Source organism: Oxyura jamaicensis, chromosome 5 (assembly GCF_011077185.1).
Source record: "Oxyura jamaicensis isolate SHBP4307 breed ruddy duck chromosome 5, BPBGC_Ojam_1.0, whole genome shotgun sequence".
NCBI lineage: Eukaryota > Metazoa > Chordata > Aves > Anseriformes > Anatidae > Oxyura > Oxyura jamaicensis.
In genome coordinates, this window is record NC_048897.1 from 48,770,097 (window position 1) to 48,785,674 (window position 15,578).

Consider the following 15,578-nt stretch of genomic DNA (forward strand, 5'->3'; position numbering starts at 1 on the left):
TGAGAGAAGGCTTTGTATGGGTTTGTGGTATGAGAGCCCTTATAAGCTGGTGTTACACTTACTATCAATTGCAGCTGGTCTTACAAGTTACTGAATATATACAGTGGGGAAGGGAGGTAAGAAATTGAGGGGTGTCATCCTATTCAGAAGCAAACAATGTGGCTGCATGCTCCTGGGAAGCCTTCTCCCTTCGGGTTTGTGCCTGCTACAGTCAGATTGACAACTGTCAAGGAGTTTCCTTTGGAAAAGGAATGAATAGAAATGTTCAGAAAAAGTCGTTCTGAGTAAGTGCAGAGAAGAGGATCTCCTGTAGATCGAAAGGAGTATGTGTGAAGCAGGATGTTTAACTCTTCCAGTTATCTTTCATGTGCCTGCTGTGTCAGTAGTCTAACTTTATTCCTCTTCTTTATCTTTTTCCCATTATCCTTTTCTTCTTTATCTTTTCCCCTGTTTTCTGGCCTGGCTGTGGGAGGGATAGGCAATTAATTAATATTGATAAATAGAAGTGTTGAACATGATTACTGTATCTCTTTCTGCCTATTTGACCTCCATATTGTTTAGTGACTATATTATCACACTGACAGTTTGTTCCTAGTAATGTTGACCAAATGTCTGCAGCGTACTTGGAACGCTTGCTAGTGGATGTTGAAATGTTCGTTCGGCTTAGCACAAAAATTCCTTGAAATCTCAAAGTTGCAGCAGGTTACTCTGAAAATCTGACAAGGAGGTTTCAAAAATGCGCTGCTCCTTACTTCCATTTCCTGACGCTTCAAAAAAGCAGTTACTTAAATAGATGTCTTCAAAAAGAAACCAGGGCTGTCAGATGATGGTGTGGTTAAGCGGTAATTATGGCAAAAGTCAAATGACATGATGCAATGTTTAGTGGTCACTAAAAGCATACAACTGCACTTACGTCTGCGGACATTTGTTGTCATTACAACACTGATGGCACTGGATATGCTGGCAGGAGCTGGAATCTGGACATCCATTTTCAGGCAACGTTTGTAGAAGAGCAACATGCTAAGGAATACTCAGAAAACTTAGTTCAATTGATATGGACCAAGAGCACAGATTTGACTAAAATTATTTCTGCCCCTGCCAATTTGAAATAACTGTGTGAATATCATAGCTGTGCTATGCACTAGTCTTATGTAGCCATGTGTTTTGGAAAAATAGGCTACTGAACTTTCTGAGCTATAGGTTAGATTAGTAGGAATATTGGAAACTCTTCAGTAGCATAGGTACTCTGTATTTTCTACAGTCTTTAGGTAGTGGAAGAGAGTAATTGCCCCCCTTGCCTTCTTACTCCTCTCTCTAAACTCAGCCTTCCACCTCTTTCCTTAATCTTAGGGTGTACTAGCTCCTCTAGCCATCTTGGTGGCTCTGTGCAGCGGTTTGATGGTGTTTGTTGTTAACGAGAGTCCCAAATTGGACACCGTACTCCAACTGCAGTCTTAGGGTGCCGTGTAGAGGCACTTAACAGCCACTTCCCTCAATCTTGTCTTGCTGTTGCAGCTCAGTAGCATTTATAATTGCAGGAGCTCATAGCTGCACGTTGAACATAAATCAGCAGGCTTTTCATCAGGACCCCAGGCCTTGCGTGGAGATGTGATACCTCGCTATTTGGACACTGGTTTGCAGTACTGCATAATGCTGTTCTGTCCCAGGTGCAAAATTTTTCATTTGACTTTGAGCTTAATGAGGTTTGTCAGACCATTATTACAGCTGGTTAAGATGCCTCTGAATCGCAGCCCTACCCTCCAGCATAGCTACTGCTCCTTTGAACTTGATGTTACCTGAAAATTTGCTGAAAACCGGTGTTTTATCCCATCATCTGGGTCATTAATGAAGATATTAAAAGATACTGTCCATGGAGGGCTGCCACTTAGAACTGGTCACCTGGTAGACTTTGAGGGGTTGGTTGATCCAGCCTGGTTTTCACTTGCACTGTAATCCATCCACCTAGACCCTTCACATTTCCCCAGCATAGCTACGAGGATGCTGTGGAGGACAACGTACAAAGCTACACAGTCAAGATATGCAGCATCTGCTGCTCTGCCCTTGTCCACAGAGCCAGCTGGGTCAGTGCAAAAGACAATTAAGTTGGTCAGGCAATGCATGTCCGCAGTACATCTACGTTGGCTGTTACGAGTCACTTTCTTGTCCTTCAAATGCTTGGAAATGGCTTTCAGGAGGAATTGCCCCATCGTTTTCCCAAGGACTGAGCTTAGGCTGTATGACATTTGCTTTTTTCCAGTTGCTGGTGATCTCCTCCAAAGATCAGCAGCATTGCAGTGATACTGGTCAGCTCTCACCACTCCTGAATGCCTGTATTGCCCTGTTTGGATGTCCAGTTTGTCCCTAAATTGGTCATCCTCTGATGTTTGTAGTATTTCTTTCCCCTAGAGGCTACTCTCAGGGCTGTAGGAGACCTGAGAGATCTGCCAGTGAAGGTTAAGGCAAAGAAGGCAAAGAGCGACTCATGTTTTCTGTGTCACTTCATTGCCATCCCTACTCAGTGGTGAGCTCACTCAGTTTTTTGGTTTTCCATTTGTTGCTGCTATACCTGCAGGAGCTGTCCTTGCCCTTCACATTCCTCACCAGCTTTGACTTCTGAGCTTCAACCTTCCTGATTCCATCCCTGCACGCTTGGGCACGTGTCCAAGCGCTTGCTGGGTGCAGTGGTTTCACTCTGGTGGGAAGCTGAGCTCCACCACACCGCTCTCCCGCTCCCCCTCCTTAGAAGGATGGGTGATGAAACATGAGGGACTAAAAAAAACCTTGTGAGTTGAGTTAAGGATGGGGAGATCGCTCAGTAATTATTGTCATGGGCAAAATCAACTCAGAAGGAGACTAATGTAATTTGTTACCTATTAATAATAGGCAAGAGCAGTGAGAACTGAAAACAACTCTGCTCTGGCCAGCAGCGGGTCCCCTGGAGCTGGCTGGAGCTGGCTCTGGTCTGACACAGGGCAGCTGCTGGACTCTGCTCACAGAGGCCACCCCTGCACCCCCCAGCTCCCAAAACCTTGCCACATAAACCACATAAACTGGAGATAGTTTGTCCCTGCTCACACCTCCTGTCTGTTTTCCTTTTGCAATTGAGTTCAAGGGTATTCTGTAAGGCTTGAGTCCTGTGGGATGGGTTAAGATTGAGCTGCAACACATAACATCACCTTGAAGTTAGCTGAATTATATGGCATAATTGGAGCTAATGAGCTTTAACTTGACTGTGGAAGATGCTGTACACAGCAGCAACTTAACTAGATAATTTAGGTATTAATGTCACAAGCAAGCACATTTATCTTGTGTATACCTGATACCATGAAAAAACCCACACTATTTTAAGTCAGCTTTACTTTTGCAGCTGCCTTTCAAAAAATATACTCAAAAAAACAACTAGTTGGCTTTGGGTGATTGTAATAATTTTGTAAGTTAAAAATAACAAAACAAAAATGAACTTAATGAACCACAGGAAAAATGGTAGAGGACCTGCTACTTGGTGGTTGGGCAGTTTGATCCTGCTCAGACGTAGCAGAAAGCTGCTGTGTAATTAGCCTTTAAAGGACCTCCAGAAAATGCAGCGCATCAGAAATGTGCTCTCACAGCTGTGTGAAAGTGCCTTTTGTTCTGGGCAGGCTGAGCGCTCAGTTTCAGATATATTGCATCTGGAAGTTGATGCCCATGTGCGGTTTGTTTTGACAGCAGCTGGAAACGTGTCAGTATAGGACGTTAGCAACATCTGTTAGCGTTTGTGTAAAATGGTGAACCCAAACCCAAGGCCTCCCACTTGGGAGCAAGGGTTTTTTCTTTTCTTATTGTAGTTGTTCCCTTGAAAACATCAGCTTGGTGTAGTAGAAGGTTATTAGTAAGGGGAATGGAGAACATAATTCCCAAAATATGTAAACTGGGACACGCACGTTCCTTCAACACAAGCACAGTTCTGGTTATCTGCCAGGAAAACAGGACGATGAGTGGACAGCAAAAGAAGCTTAGAAAAAGGGTAACAAGAAGGTGTGAAGTTTTATGAAAGCTGTCTGAGGAATAACTAGAGCAAGGATTCCTCACACTGAAAATGACTGTAGGAGGCTGATAGAAATCACAGACTCACAGGGTGGTTTGGGTTGGCAGGGACCTCACAGCACATCAAATCCCAGCCCCTGCCATGGGCAGGGCCCCCTGCCCCCAGCCCAGGCTGCCCCCAGCCCCATCCAGCCTGGCCTTGGGCACTGCCAGGGATGGGGCAGCCACAGCTCCTCGGGGCAGCCTGCGACAGGGCCTCACCACCCTGAGTGAGTAATTTCTTCCCAGTAGCTAATCTAGATCTACCCTCTTTTAGTTTAAAACCATTACTCATTGTCTTGTCACTCCACCCTGACACAGAGCCCCTCCCCAGCAGTCCTTTAGGCCCCCTTCAGGCCCTGTCAGGCCGCTGTGAGGTCTCCCCGGAGCCTTCCCTTCTCCAGGCTGAACACCCCCAGCTCCCTCAGCCTGTCCCCACAGCAGAGGGGCTCCAGCCTCTGAGCAGCCTCGTGGCCTCCTCTGGACTCGCTCCAGCAGGTCCCTGTCCTTGTGCTGGGGCCCAGAGCTGGGTGCAAGGCTCCAGGTGGGGTCTCACAAGAGCAGAGCAGAGGGGGACAATCCCCTCCCTCGCCCTGCTGCCCACGCTGCTGCTGGTGCAGCCCAGGATATGGGTGGCTTTCTGGGTTGCAAGCACACATTGCCAGCTCGTGTCGAGTTTCTCACCTACCACCATCCCCAGGCCCTTCTCCTCAGGGCTGGGAACATGAGGTAGAGGTGTAGTTTAACCTACAAGGATTTTACTGCTGTCTGCAGTGGAAGATATAGAGGGAAAGGAAGGGGGAGGAGGAGAGAACACTGGAAGGAGCAATGCATGGAAATATGGTAGTTTTAAACCAAACATGGGTTTATTGTATCCAGTTACCTAAATACTAGTGACCTTTGAGCAGAGGCAGCTTGTGGATTTCAGTAACCTTATCTGTACATCACTGTAGATACAAGGTTCAACCGTACCTGTGTATGCAAGAAGTGGTAATGACAAAATAAGAGCTTTTGGCTCGCTCTCTGAAGAGCACAGCTGGTCGAAGGGGAGCAGACGTACTTAACTGTGGCTAGGAATCAATTGAGAAACAAAAAATAGCACCATCAACCTAGTATGCATATATATATATCTTTTTTAAAAAAAGTTATGTCTGGTTTAAAAAATGGAAAGATGAGCATTGAAGGTTTTATTTTTGTGAGTCATCTGCCCCTAGACCCCAGGGGTAGCACATCACTGCTCAAGAAACACTTTGTGTGGAAAAGGTCAGTTGTTCCAGAGAGTCAGTGGTGAAAACACTCAACGTGAAGGCTCCAGCTTGACGACAGCTGCCTTTTATTGCAGGAGGTGGATGTGTTGAAAGGTCTCGGTTAAACAGAAACCTTCTTGCAGAATATCCCAGGTTGGAAGGGACCCACGAGGATCATCGTTCTCCTTCTACCCCCTACAATAAAGCATCTTCTCTAGACTTAGCCCTAAAGCTTGTAACTACTCATGCATACATGTTGTGGTTTTGGTCTAATCTGTACTGTTCCTGTTGTCAGGAACAAACCCGCGTTAACAATTGACCTACAAGGAAAATGTCAAGGCTGCCAATAAGCTGAGCTCAGAATGGCTCAGTGCAAAGTTTCAGTATCAAAGATAATAATGAAAAAAAATTGTTGGAACAGATTAAAAATGGATTCTATGTGGAGATCAAAATGAAAACAAAGCATTTTAGTTCCAACTTTAAGTTACCGTTTCTTGGTGTCTTTTAGTGAAAATGTGGGGTTTAAAAACCCATTTCCACAATTGGTGTATTAGCAATCAGTCTTACTGGTTCCTTTCTGGCTGTTTTTAGAGATCAGCAACTTGGCTGAAAAAGACATCCTTGTTCTGCGTCTGGACTTGACTGATAGAAGCTCCCATGAAGCTGCAACCAACAGCGTTATTAAGCATTTTGGCAAGGTAAGGTGCGCTCCTGAGGCTGAATTTCTTCTCTATCTTCTATCCCTGCATTTCTGTCTGTATTTCACTTTTATTCTATCATACGGTAAATTCAGCAACGCTCACATTCACATCTTGCTCAAGTTTTGGTATTAAATGTGACAAAAGTACTTAAATTTTCATCCCTTCTGTTGCTTACTTCTGGATTTCAGTAGGCTCTGCAGAGATGCAGCAGGAACTAATCCCTGGCCAGTACCAAGAATTAAAAATTAACTTGCTTGATTTGACTGATCACTTGCTTGATTACTGAATTTTTGGTCCAAATGGAGTGATCCTCAGCTGTATGTTCTGGGCTTGGAACTGTGTCTGAAAGTCAGGACCTTTATTTTGTAGTTTTGGTGAGGCACGTTGGGTTCAGAGCCGTACGGGGCACAACTGGACATCAGGCACAGCTGCTTACCTTGTTTGGCGTGCAGTCGTTTTGACTGCTAGTCCAGAGTTAAGACAACAGCAGTCAGATCTGACTAACACCGTGCACAATGGGCAAAGCTTCAAGCTAGGCCTTTAGTCCGCTGGTACTTCGGTGTCACAGAGAAATTCTTGGCACCGGATTTGTTCCTTCTGTTCTTTAATCTAGTTGGTTTCCAGCTGCCGGTGTTCCTGTGCCGGGAGCTAACACTGTTTGGCATCAAACACCGTTCCTGTTTTGTTGTCTCCACCGAAAATCAGCCAGCCTGCAATTCAAAGGGGGAGGCTAGTGGGCGAGACTAGAGGGATGACAATAGGTCAGTTAACAACTGCCTGAGGAAGTGCAAATATTAAAGTAAATGTGCTATATTTATTTATCGCCGTCTCTTTCCTGAGATCGATGTTTTGGTCAACAATGGTGGACGTTCCCAACGCTCCCTGTTCATGGACACAAACCTGGATGTCTACAGCGCGATAATGGAACTTAACTACCTCGGCACGATCTCTCTGACAAAGCACGTCCTGAAACACATGATTGAAAGGAAAAAGGGAAAGATTGTGACTGTGAGCAGCGTGATGGGTATCATGGGAGCCCCTCTTGCCTCTGGGTACTGTGCCAGCAAGCATGCTCTGCAGGTAAGGTACATTTCTGAATTTTGTTAAGTCTTCTGTGCTATACCAGCATCAGTTTTAGTGCTGTAGCAGAGGACTTTATGCCGTGCAGGAATAAGTCTCACCTGAAATTGCACACAGCATATGTAACTTTCTCAGATGCTAAAAGTTATACAGAATTGTTCTGAAATGTTCTGAAACTCCTAGAGAATGATTCTGGACTGAAAGAATTAGGGGATGGTGGCTCTTTCTCTGGTATCTGTTTTTGTGGCCTCTAAAATATCCTGGAATTGAACTTCAATCCTTTCTTCAGCTACCAGCACTGTGAATTCCTCACTACAAAATCTTGTTTTTAGCAAAACAAAAAGTGAGCCTAAAGGGACCTTGACTCAGAGCTTAGGAACTGAGTAGCCATATGTCCAGGATGTGATACCCCAACCAAAGCGATGAAATACAGACTAGCTTAAAAAAAATAATACAGAGCTCTCAAACAAAAGTTGTTTTTTTTTTTTTTTAACAAGATTCCATTGAATAAAACTGGTATTACCTAGAAATATACTTTTCTTAAACATACCGCATGTGTTTACTGTATCTTCTGGTAAATGGGAAACTTCTTTCACTTTGGAGTAAGAATTTCTAATTTCTAACCATGGAGCATAAGACAAAAATGCCTGCAGTGCTCTCTCACTTATGCCAAAACACTGTAAGAAATACATAAAGCCATCTGAACTCACTGAGCAATGTTTGGTATCAAAGGCAGAGAAACCACACAGAAGCCTGCAGCAGTTCTGAACTGCATGTGGAGGTGTGGATAAGGGGGAGAAGGATTTGCCATGCTGCTCCTGCACTCCTGACCTAGCTCCCGCCTGCCTCCCATCCCCTGTACTGCATGCAAACATGCAAACGGTGCTGAGCCGGGAGAATCCCCTGCACGTGCTACTTGGAGTGTGGCGCAGGAACAGTGAGCACCGTGCTTTAAGACTCATCTTAATTCAGTTAGGGAAGAAAAATCCCTGGTGAGAGGTTTTTAGACTGTAGGAAATCTTTAGGACAGTCAAGAGAGAACAGTGATTGGGAAAGCAGACTAACGAGGAATTGAGGCTTCCTGTTCTAGCTAGGAAGATCTGAAAGAACCTCGAGTTTTTAATCTTGCTGTGGTGTGAACTAGCAGCTCATAGTGCCTTAGGAAGGCAGACATACCTTCTGTATAACACTGAATTTTCAATATTGGTTGGAAAGATTTTTGAAAGCCATTTCTCTGATGCAGAAAAACATAAAAGCTGAGAAAAGTGTCGGGGGGGGGGGGTTGCGGGGGGGCGGGCGCTGCCTTTATCATTGCGGAATCGTTTGTTTAACTAGCAAATTTATTTAGACGTATTTGTCTTTCACCACTGTTTGACTTCCTGCTAATGTACGTTTTGATCTCAGTAAGCTAAACTTCAGCTGTGCTCAGTGATGATTTTAAAAACAAAAACTGGCACGTTCCTACTCCCTGCTGGCTTTAAGCACGTGAGCAGAGTGAGTAACTTTGCTTAACCTATTGGATCAATATCTTTGTGGCAATTTGACTAACAACAACAAACACGTAACTAGTGGCTGACACTGCAAAGCCATTAGACACTTGAAAGAATGAAGATGTGGAAGACTGTGGCAGGTCTCTGCTAACAGAAGATTTTCAGTTAATGACAGGGAGAGAGCTGCTACCCTTCATTTAGGCGGCAGCGATGAAATTGCCCATTAGAAGCCAGCCTTTGACTTAGGTCTAGTAGATCTAAATTAGAAGAATGCAGTGAGCAGAAGTGTGGGCTCCATTTATGCTCCTTTATTTTAAAGTGTTCTTTCAGTTGAATTACCTCTTGGCTGCGGTGCTGTTGGAATAAGCATGGCTAATTAGTTGCAGAGGAATTAATGTGTTGCTTTAAAAATTCACCGAATGTTGAATTTCATGTTAGGACTGAGAATGTTGGAGAAGCTTAAAAGAAGTAATTCACTAAAATGTCAGGATTACTTAAAAAGAAGCTAACTGAACTGCTTATACCTCTGTTATCTTCTGCTTCTGCTCAATAACCAGCCCAGACTCCAAACCTCCTTTCTGGTTTCTTTCACTGTAATCCTGTAAATACTAATTCCAAGGGTTAAAACGTGATTTGCAACACCGATTTTGAAATCTAAATTGCAAATACAGGCTTGGTCTGAGAGTCTCTTACCAGTCTAGAGTTAGGGATCGGTGTGGGCGTGAACCCTCCTATTAAAGCTTTTTTGAGATACCAAACATCACCAGTACAGCTCACATAAAGGAAGGCTGTCAGAACGGCCATCCTCTGCAGGTAGCTGAGTAGCCCATCTCAGATGATGACCAAGAAGCGATGACTAGAGAAGGTGGGGAAAAATAACACGGCATAAAGCGATGCTTTCCATGTTGTGTCTTCCCAGCATGTGTCAGCCTAGGGTCTTCTTGAACTGCAGATCAGTATTTTAGCCACCAGTTATTAAAGCTGGGCTTGTTCAGCCTGGAGAAAAGGAGGCTCAGGGGTGACCTTATTGCTCTCTACAGGTACCTCAAGGGAGGCTGTAGCGAGGTGGGGGTTGGTCTGTTCTCCCACGTGCCTGGTGACAGGACGAGGGGGAATGGGCTTAAGTTGCGCCAGGGGAGTTTTAGGTTGGATGTTAGGAAGAACTTCTTCACCGAAAGGGTTGTTAGACATTGGAACGGGCTGCCCAGGGAAGTGGTGGAGTCACCATCCCTGGAGGTCTTTAAAAGACGTTTAGATGTAGAGCTTAGGGATATGGTTTAGTGGGGACTGTTAGTGTTAGGTCAGAGGTTGGACTTGATGATCTTGAGGTCTCTTCCAACCTAGAAATTCTGTGATTCTGTGATTCTGTGAAATACGTCCTCATCTGCCATGAATTCATCTATCAGTGGTTGTTTTTTAAATTCATGTGTTGAAGTCTACCACAGCTGACACAGTTAATGCTGCAATTGGAGGGGGAAGGATGGAAAGAATTCTGTTAAGAATTAAACTTTGTTCTTGAAACAAGCACGCCTCGATTCCTGCCCATTGGAATTCTTCATAACAACATTGCACTAATGAAATTACCCTTTACTTAGTTCTGCAAGGAGAGCTGCAAGAGCATGAGTCAAGTGCACGGGAGGCAGCGTCTGGCTGTTGCAGTTTCTCTCCTGGTGTGACGATGCTCGTGGAGATCATACGCCGTTCATCTAGCTGTAATTCATATAATTGGTGGCATGTGGAGTGGGTCGGAAATGGTGATCTTCAAAATGTTCCTTAATCAGGAACTTGTCTAATAGGCACATGGACCGCACTGAGCAGCAGCTGCCACTGTCTCTTCAGTCTCTGATCGTTAGGGGAATTTCTAAAGTACATTTTTGTCCTAGTAGAAGTCATTTCAGCCTTTCCCAGTCTTTCAATATTAGGTTCCTAAGCTGACAAGGCCCAGAGATGGCCCTCAGTATGTAAAAGTTTAAAGACGTGGTTGGTGTTTTTACAGACTGTCGCTGCAGAGCCTGCATGCGATCTGCAAGCTGAAATTAGCCACCAGCAACTGGGAAATCAGAGCCCACGGTCCCTTCTTGGTTGTAAGTGTGCACAGGCATGCAGCTCGTTGCCTAGCTGTAGTGGGTTGTCCCAGTTGTCCTCTTCCGTGTCATCGCAGGAGTGAGCTGACTGATCCCAGTCCTATATTGCGATTTAGTGAAGAGCTCTGGGCCAGCCAAATCCTAAATCTGTACTGCGGTGGAAGTTTATCAGCCTGTGCTGGCCTTCTGTCTGTGTTGTGACACAAAATTATGTGCTAGAATAAATACAGGGAACTGCTGTTAGCCAGACCTAAGATAAGACACGGTATGTTGTTTGCCAAATCGTAGCACGGTAGTGCTTGAGCAGCAACTTCGGTAGGTGGCACGTTCCTGAACTGGTCTTGTTCCCTGTCACAGCTGCTGTCTATACACAGATTGCTAGACATTGAGACAATTTGTATCCTGGTAGTTTAAGGAAAAGAAATACTTACGGCTTTTGTAATTGCAGTTTAACTTAGAATATCTCTGACCTGAATTAAGCTTTTTTTTTGTCTACGAGGATGCAAATGTAGCACTGGAAGTGTATTCAGTGGTGTGGAAGTACTCCCCTAAAATACCAGGTTGCTCCTTTGGCTTGGTGTGATGAAAGCGTCTTTCTCTTTCATATATACACCTCTTAATGGAAACACTTCAAAAGCTTTAATCTCACCACAAAGAGCAATTCACTGGCAAAAAATAATTTCCACAATATTGCAGTACTTGCTCAGCAAGGCTGAGCATTTGTATCCAAGCTAATTGCAGCAGGAGCTAACGATGTGCCGTACCCCCTGTAAGGAGCCCCCACAGTGCTCTGAGAGGGGGGGCTGGCCCTCGGTATGGGAACAGCAGAGTCTGGCTGCGGTGTAGAGATTCCTGCGTTTGGGAAGTCAGGGTTAGATTCCTCAGTGATAGACATAATTGCAGATAAAATTGTAAATTACCCATTGAATGTCAAATAGGAACTGCTTTCAGTAGAATACTGCTGTGTGGCATAGAAACAGAATTAAAATCTGTACCTAGTTATACCTTTCCACATAGGGAAATGCAGCAGAAGGTCACATTACAGCCTTTTCTTCTAGGGCTTTTTTAATTCTCTTCGGACTGAGCTGACTGACTACCCTGAGATAAGTATTATCAGCATATGCCCAGGACCTGTACAGTCTAAGATTATACAAAATGTCTTTACGGAGAATCTTTCCAAGGTAAGGACTCTTAAATTTTGTTGTGATAAATCCAAGTTTTGCTACAGTTACCCTTTGGGGGTTTTCTTTTCTTTTGCTCCCTCTCAAGCACGAACCTCATCTTCTCACCAAGACATACTTTGGTTAATGCAGAAACCCATGTTGATGTGTAGGTCTTTGTAGTATTAAGTCCATACCAACTGAAGTGGGGGAGTTGTTAGGTCTTCTCTCTTCCAACATATACAACCCACAGCTAGTGAAATTTACCGTACAGCTGCCCTGCCACAATTCTGGGGGAAAGGCCAAGATTTTCTAGACACAATTGTACAGCGCCGAACAGCGTCGCGTCTGCACAGGTAGCTTTTTGTTTGCCCTAGTCACGCTGTCCTCTGTTTGGCTGACTTTGGTGCAGTTGTTGGCACAGCCACTGGAGTCAGCTGAGGCGAGGCTTGCATTCTTTTCCTGTTAGTAGTTGTTAAGGATGAAAAGCAAAACCTTCCAGTTGCTCAGTTGTTTTTAGTAAAGGTTGTCTAACAAAAGAGCTGGCAGAAATTATTACTGTGATAGATATTGGTAATCTGTCATAAATTCAATTGATCTGAAGCTCAGGAGAAGCCAGCAGTAAGAGGGGAAGAAAAATTTCCCATTGTTCAATGGAGTTCTGAAAGAAATGTTGGCTTGCGAAGCTGCATACTTCCACAGAACAAAGTACTTTTTCAGCAATAGGGAAATCTTGCAAAACAAATTCCTCAGATTTCAGCATGGCAAAAGACCTAGGAGGAAGATGGAATCGAGGCCGTAATTGCTTCTGCTCTGGGAAATAGAAGAACAGATGACAGAGCAGTCTGTTATTGCTGGAATGAAACATACAAATTCACAGGGCTGTGGCTTATTTCACTATGGGCTACCTATGGACAAGACATCACTGCCACTGAAAAAGGCTCTTGCTCTTCTCTTGAGATAACTGCGCACAGAGCAGAGCTGGCAGGAATGTTACGTTAATAGGGGACATGTCCTCATGTACTCGTTTGATTACAGAGTAACTTGTAACATATAATGGGGTAGGCAGCTGGGAAGAGAAAAGTTCACGTTTCTCGGAGCCCTCTGCTCCAGAACGGGTAACTTGCTGATACATCTAATTTAAAGTATAAGTCGATGCAAAACTGAACAGATTTTGAAGGTGTTTTTTTTTAAAAAAAAACTTTAAATCATCAGTTGAGACACTAATTTAAAGGTGCTTTACTGAAGGGCATGTGTTAAAGGAAAGTCGTAAGCATTCTCACACTTACTCTACTTTTGCACTGTGGAGAAACTCTGTGCCTGCTGCGCAGAACCTGGCTCTTCCTCTCCCTGTCCCCCACAAACAGAAGCCCCATTTTAATCCCTGCCCTCTCCCTGCCTCCTCCAGTCACTAGAGAACAGCGGCGACCAGTCCCACAAGATGCCGACCGACCGCTGCGTCCGGCTCACGCTGGTGAGCACAGCCAACGACCTGAAGGAAGCCTGGATCAGCGACCACCCCTACCTGGCCGTCTGCTACCTCTGGCAGTACGCGCCCACTTGGGCTTGGTGGCTGATGAACAGAATGGGCAAGAGGAGAATACAAAACTTTAAGAGCGGCGTGGTAAGTTTATTCCTCTCTCCTCCGCTTGCGTTTTTTTACCCTGCTGACAGGCTCTTTAGCTGCAGGAATGTTGGGACTGTGATTTTGGATCCATTTCTTTTCCTCCTCCTCACTTCCCTAGCAGCTGATGCCAGGCTCGACCCCGTAGCTGCACGCCTGGTAGTCTAGAATTACTGCCGCACCGTCACAGTGCAGCGCAGCGAGTACATCTTGCAGTGCCAAAGGTCTTGTCTCTGATCTTTATCACACAGGCCACGAGCTGAGAATTCAGCATTAATGCAGAGCTCAGCTGCAAGTCAACAGCATGAATTATTTAATGCAGTTTGAAATTAAGACCGCTGACAGGCTCTCCCCTAGGTCAGTCTAGTTTTTATATCGGGCGTGTAATCAGAGCACCTCCCCGAAGCACGTCAGGCAGCACTACTGTCTGTCAGGTCTCTTCCCTCTCATTCACCTCCCAGCAGACAGCCGTGCAGCGTGGTGTTGTGTTCTCCTTACCGTGCTGTTGTTGTACCACATTAAAGTACTCCAGAATCAGAAAATGGAACAACACGTGCAGCTTCCTACCTTCGCATTGCAACTGCCCGCTGTCAGAGGCCAGTTCAAGCGAAGTAACGCTGGGTGAAGGACTTCAGTGCAGTAGAGGGCCGGGGAATGCCCTCTAGGGCAGGGGAGGGGAAATGCTGACTTAATATATTCTCACTCCAGGACGCCGATGCCTCTTACTCGAGAAAGAAGAAGTAAGGAGAAACGGGCAAAATCCTGCTCTTCTTGTGCTAATGCAGACAGAGAAACTTTTTTTCATATTGCCTGACCGCAAGCCAAAACTTTTTTTAATCTGTTGTACTTTTGTTGTCATATAACTTGACAAATCTATCAAGCTGTATACGCACTTGGTGAAATAAAAGTTTCTAAACATACCTGGTTTTTATTATTTTAAGCTTACAGGAATTGAGACAGGAACCAAGCATTGTTACTGTGTTTTTCTGCTGCTGTGATACTAACAAATACTTGGTGAGCAGGCTACAAATCACTTACCCACAGGATCCCGTTTCCCGCATGTTTGTGCCCAACAGACCTTGAGCAAAAAAAAAAAAAAAAAAGAACAAAAAACAAATAAGTAGAAGCTTGTGATAAAGGGTCCAGGATATATTAGTGTCTGAGAAAAGATGATATTTCATCTTGGCCACCAGCCCTGAGGCTGCTGTACAGTTGGTCTGAGCAAAATGTGTGTTATCAGGTGTTGGGGGGGGGGTGGGGGCTAAATCCCTGAACTTCTGTCACATTTAGAAACCTGAAGATGGAGTACTTCTAAGGACCACTTCAGAGTCCGCAGAGCTCAGTGTGCTGGTTGTTGGGTGAAGTCTGAGAATTGGGCAGCATAGGGAGGAAGGACCAGAGCGTGACGGTGTGCTTGTAACCTGTCGTAGGTAGTGCTCAGCTTTGCACTAAACCTGGCACATGTTAAATCTATGGAGCATCGTGAAGAGACGAGGAAGGGAATGACTGCCCATAGCACAACAGCCCATAGCCACGAGAGGGGACACAGTGCTAATGAGGACGCCCCCCCTTCCCCCCCCTTCATGTCAGATTGCTTGGAGCCAAGGCAACAGTGCCAGACCTGAATTAGAGCAGGCCCTGCACTGTGGGTGATCTAAGCATGAACCAGTTCCAGCACTGTCAGAACCAGGTACTTTTGTACAGAGCAGATGCAAGTCTCAACGTTCCTGGTGCTGGACAACTGATGACCACTGTTATAAAACTTCTACCATCTAGTTAAAATCCAGTTCAGCCGTTAGCTGAGAGCACCCCTCTGTAGGGGTCACCTGTGTGTGTTTACAAGCTCGGTGACCTTCCTGCTGTTGACAAAGGCCCCAGTAATGTTTGGATGCACCTCTAGCCACAAACTGCAGGTAGAAGAAAACCTACTGTGTGATACATCGTTCAGCAATCATAAAACCCTAACAGCCCAGTTATAAATTACTGAAACTTACCAAGTGTAGCAGCGCATGTCAGAAGTGACATTTTTCACGTGACATTCAACAAAGATGAAATACTGTCTAGAAAAAAGTGACTGATCAAGTGACAAGTGTCTTGCCTCATGCGGCTCTGGAAGAACAGAAGGTTCAT

The 15,578-nt window shown here is 44.9% G+C and overlaps 1 protein-coding gene across 3 annotated transcripts in view; it reads left to right on the plus strand.

The window, feature by feature from the left end:
* The window catches only part of DHRS7 (dehydrogenase/reductase 7), a 36,483-nt gene extending 22,115 nt beyond the window's left edge, over nucleotides 1-14,368 (plus strand). For all 3 annotated transcript variants that reach the window (XM_035328332.1, XM_035328331.1, XM_035328330.1), the window contains 5 exons: nucleotides 5,901-6,007; nucleotides 6,851-7,090; nucleotides 11,723-11,845; nucleotides 13,233-13,448; nucleotides 14,157-14,368. In XM_035328332.1, the coding sequence (XP_035184223.1) occupies nucleotides 5,901-6,007; nucleotides 6,851-7,090; nucleotides 11,723-11,845; nucleotides 13,233-13,448; nucleotides 14,157-14,192 (722 nt within the window). In that variant the 3' untranslated portion in view covers nucleotides 14,193-14,368. The remainder of the gene's footprint in view (nucleotides 1-5,900; nucleotides 6,008-6,850; nucleotides 7,091-11,722; nucleotides 11,846-13,232; nucleotides 13,449-14,156) is intronic.
* The last annotated feature ends 1,210 nt before the right edge of the window (nucleotides 14,369-15,578 follow it).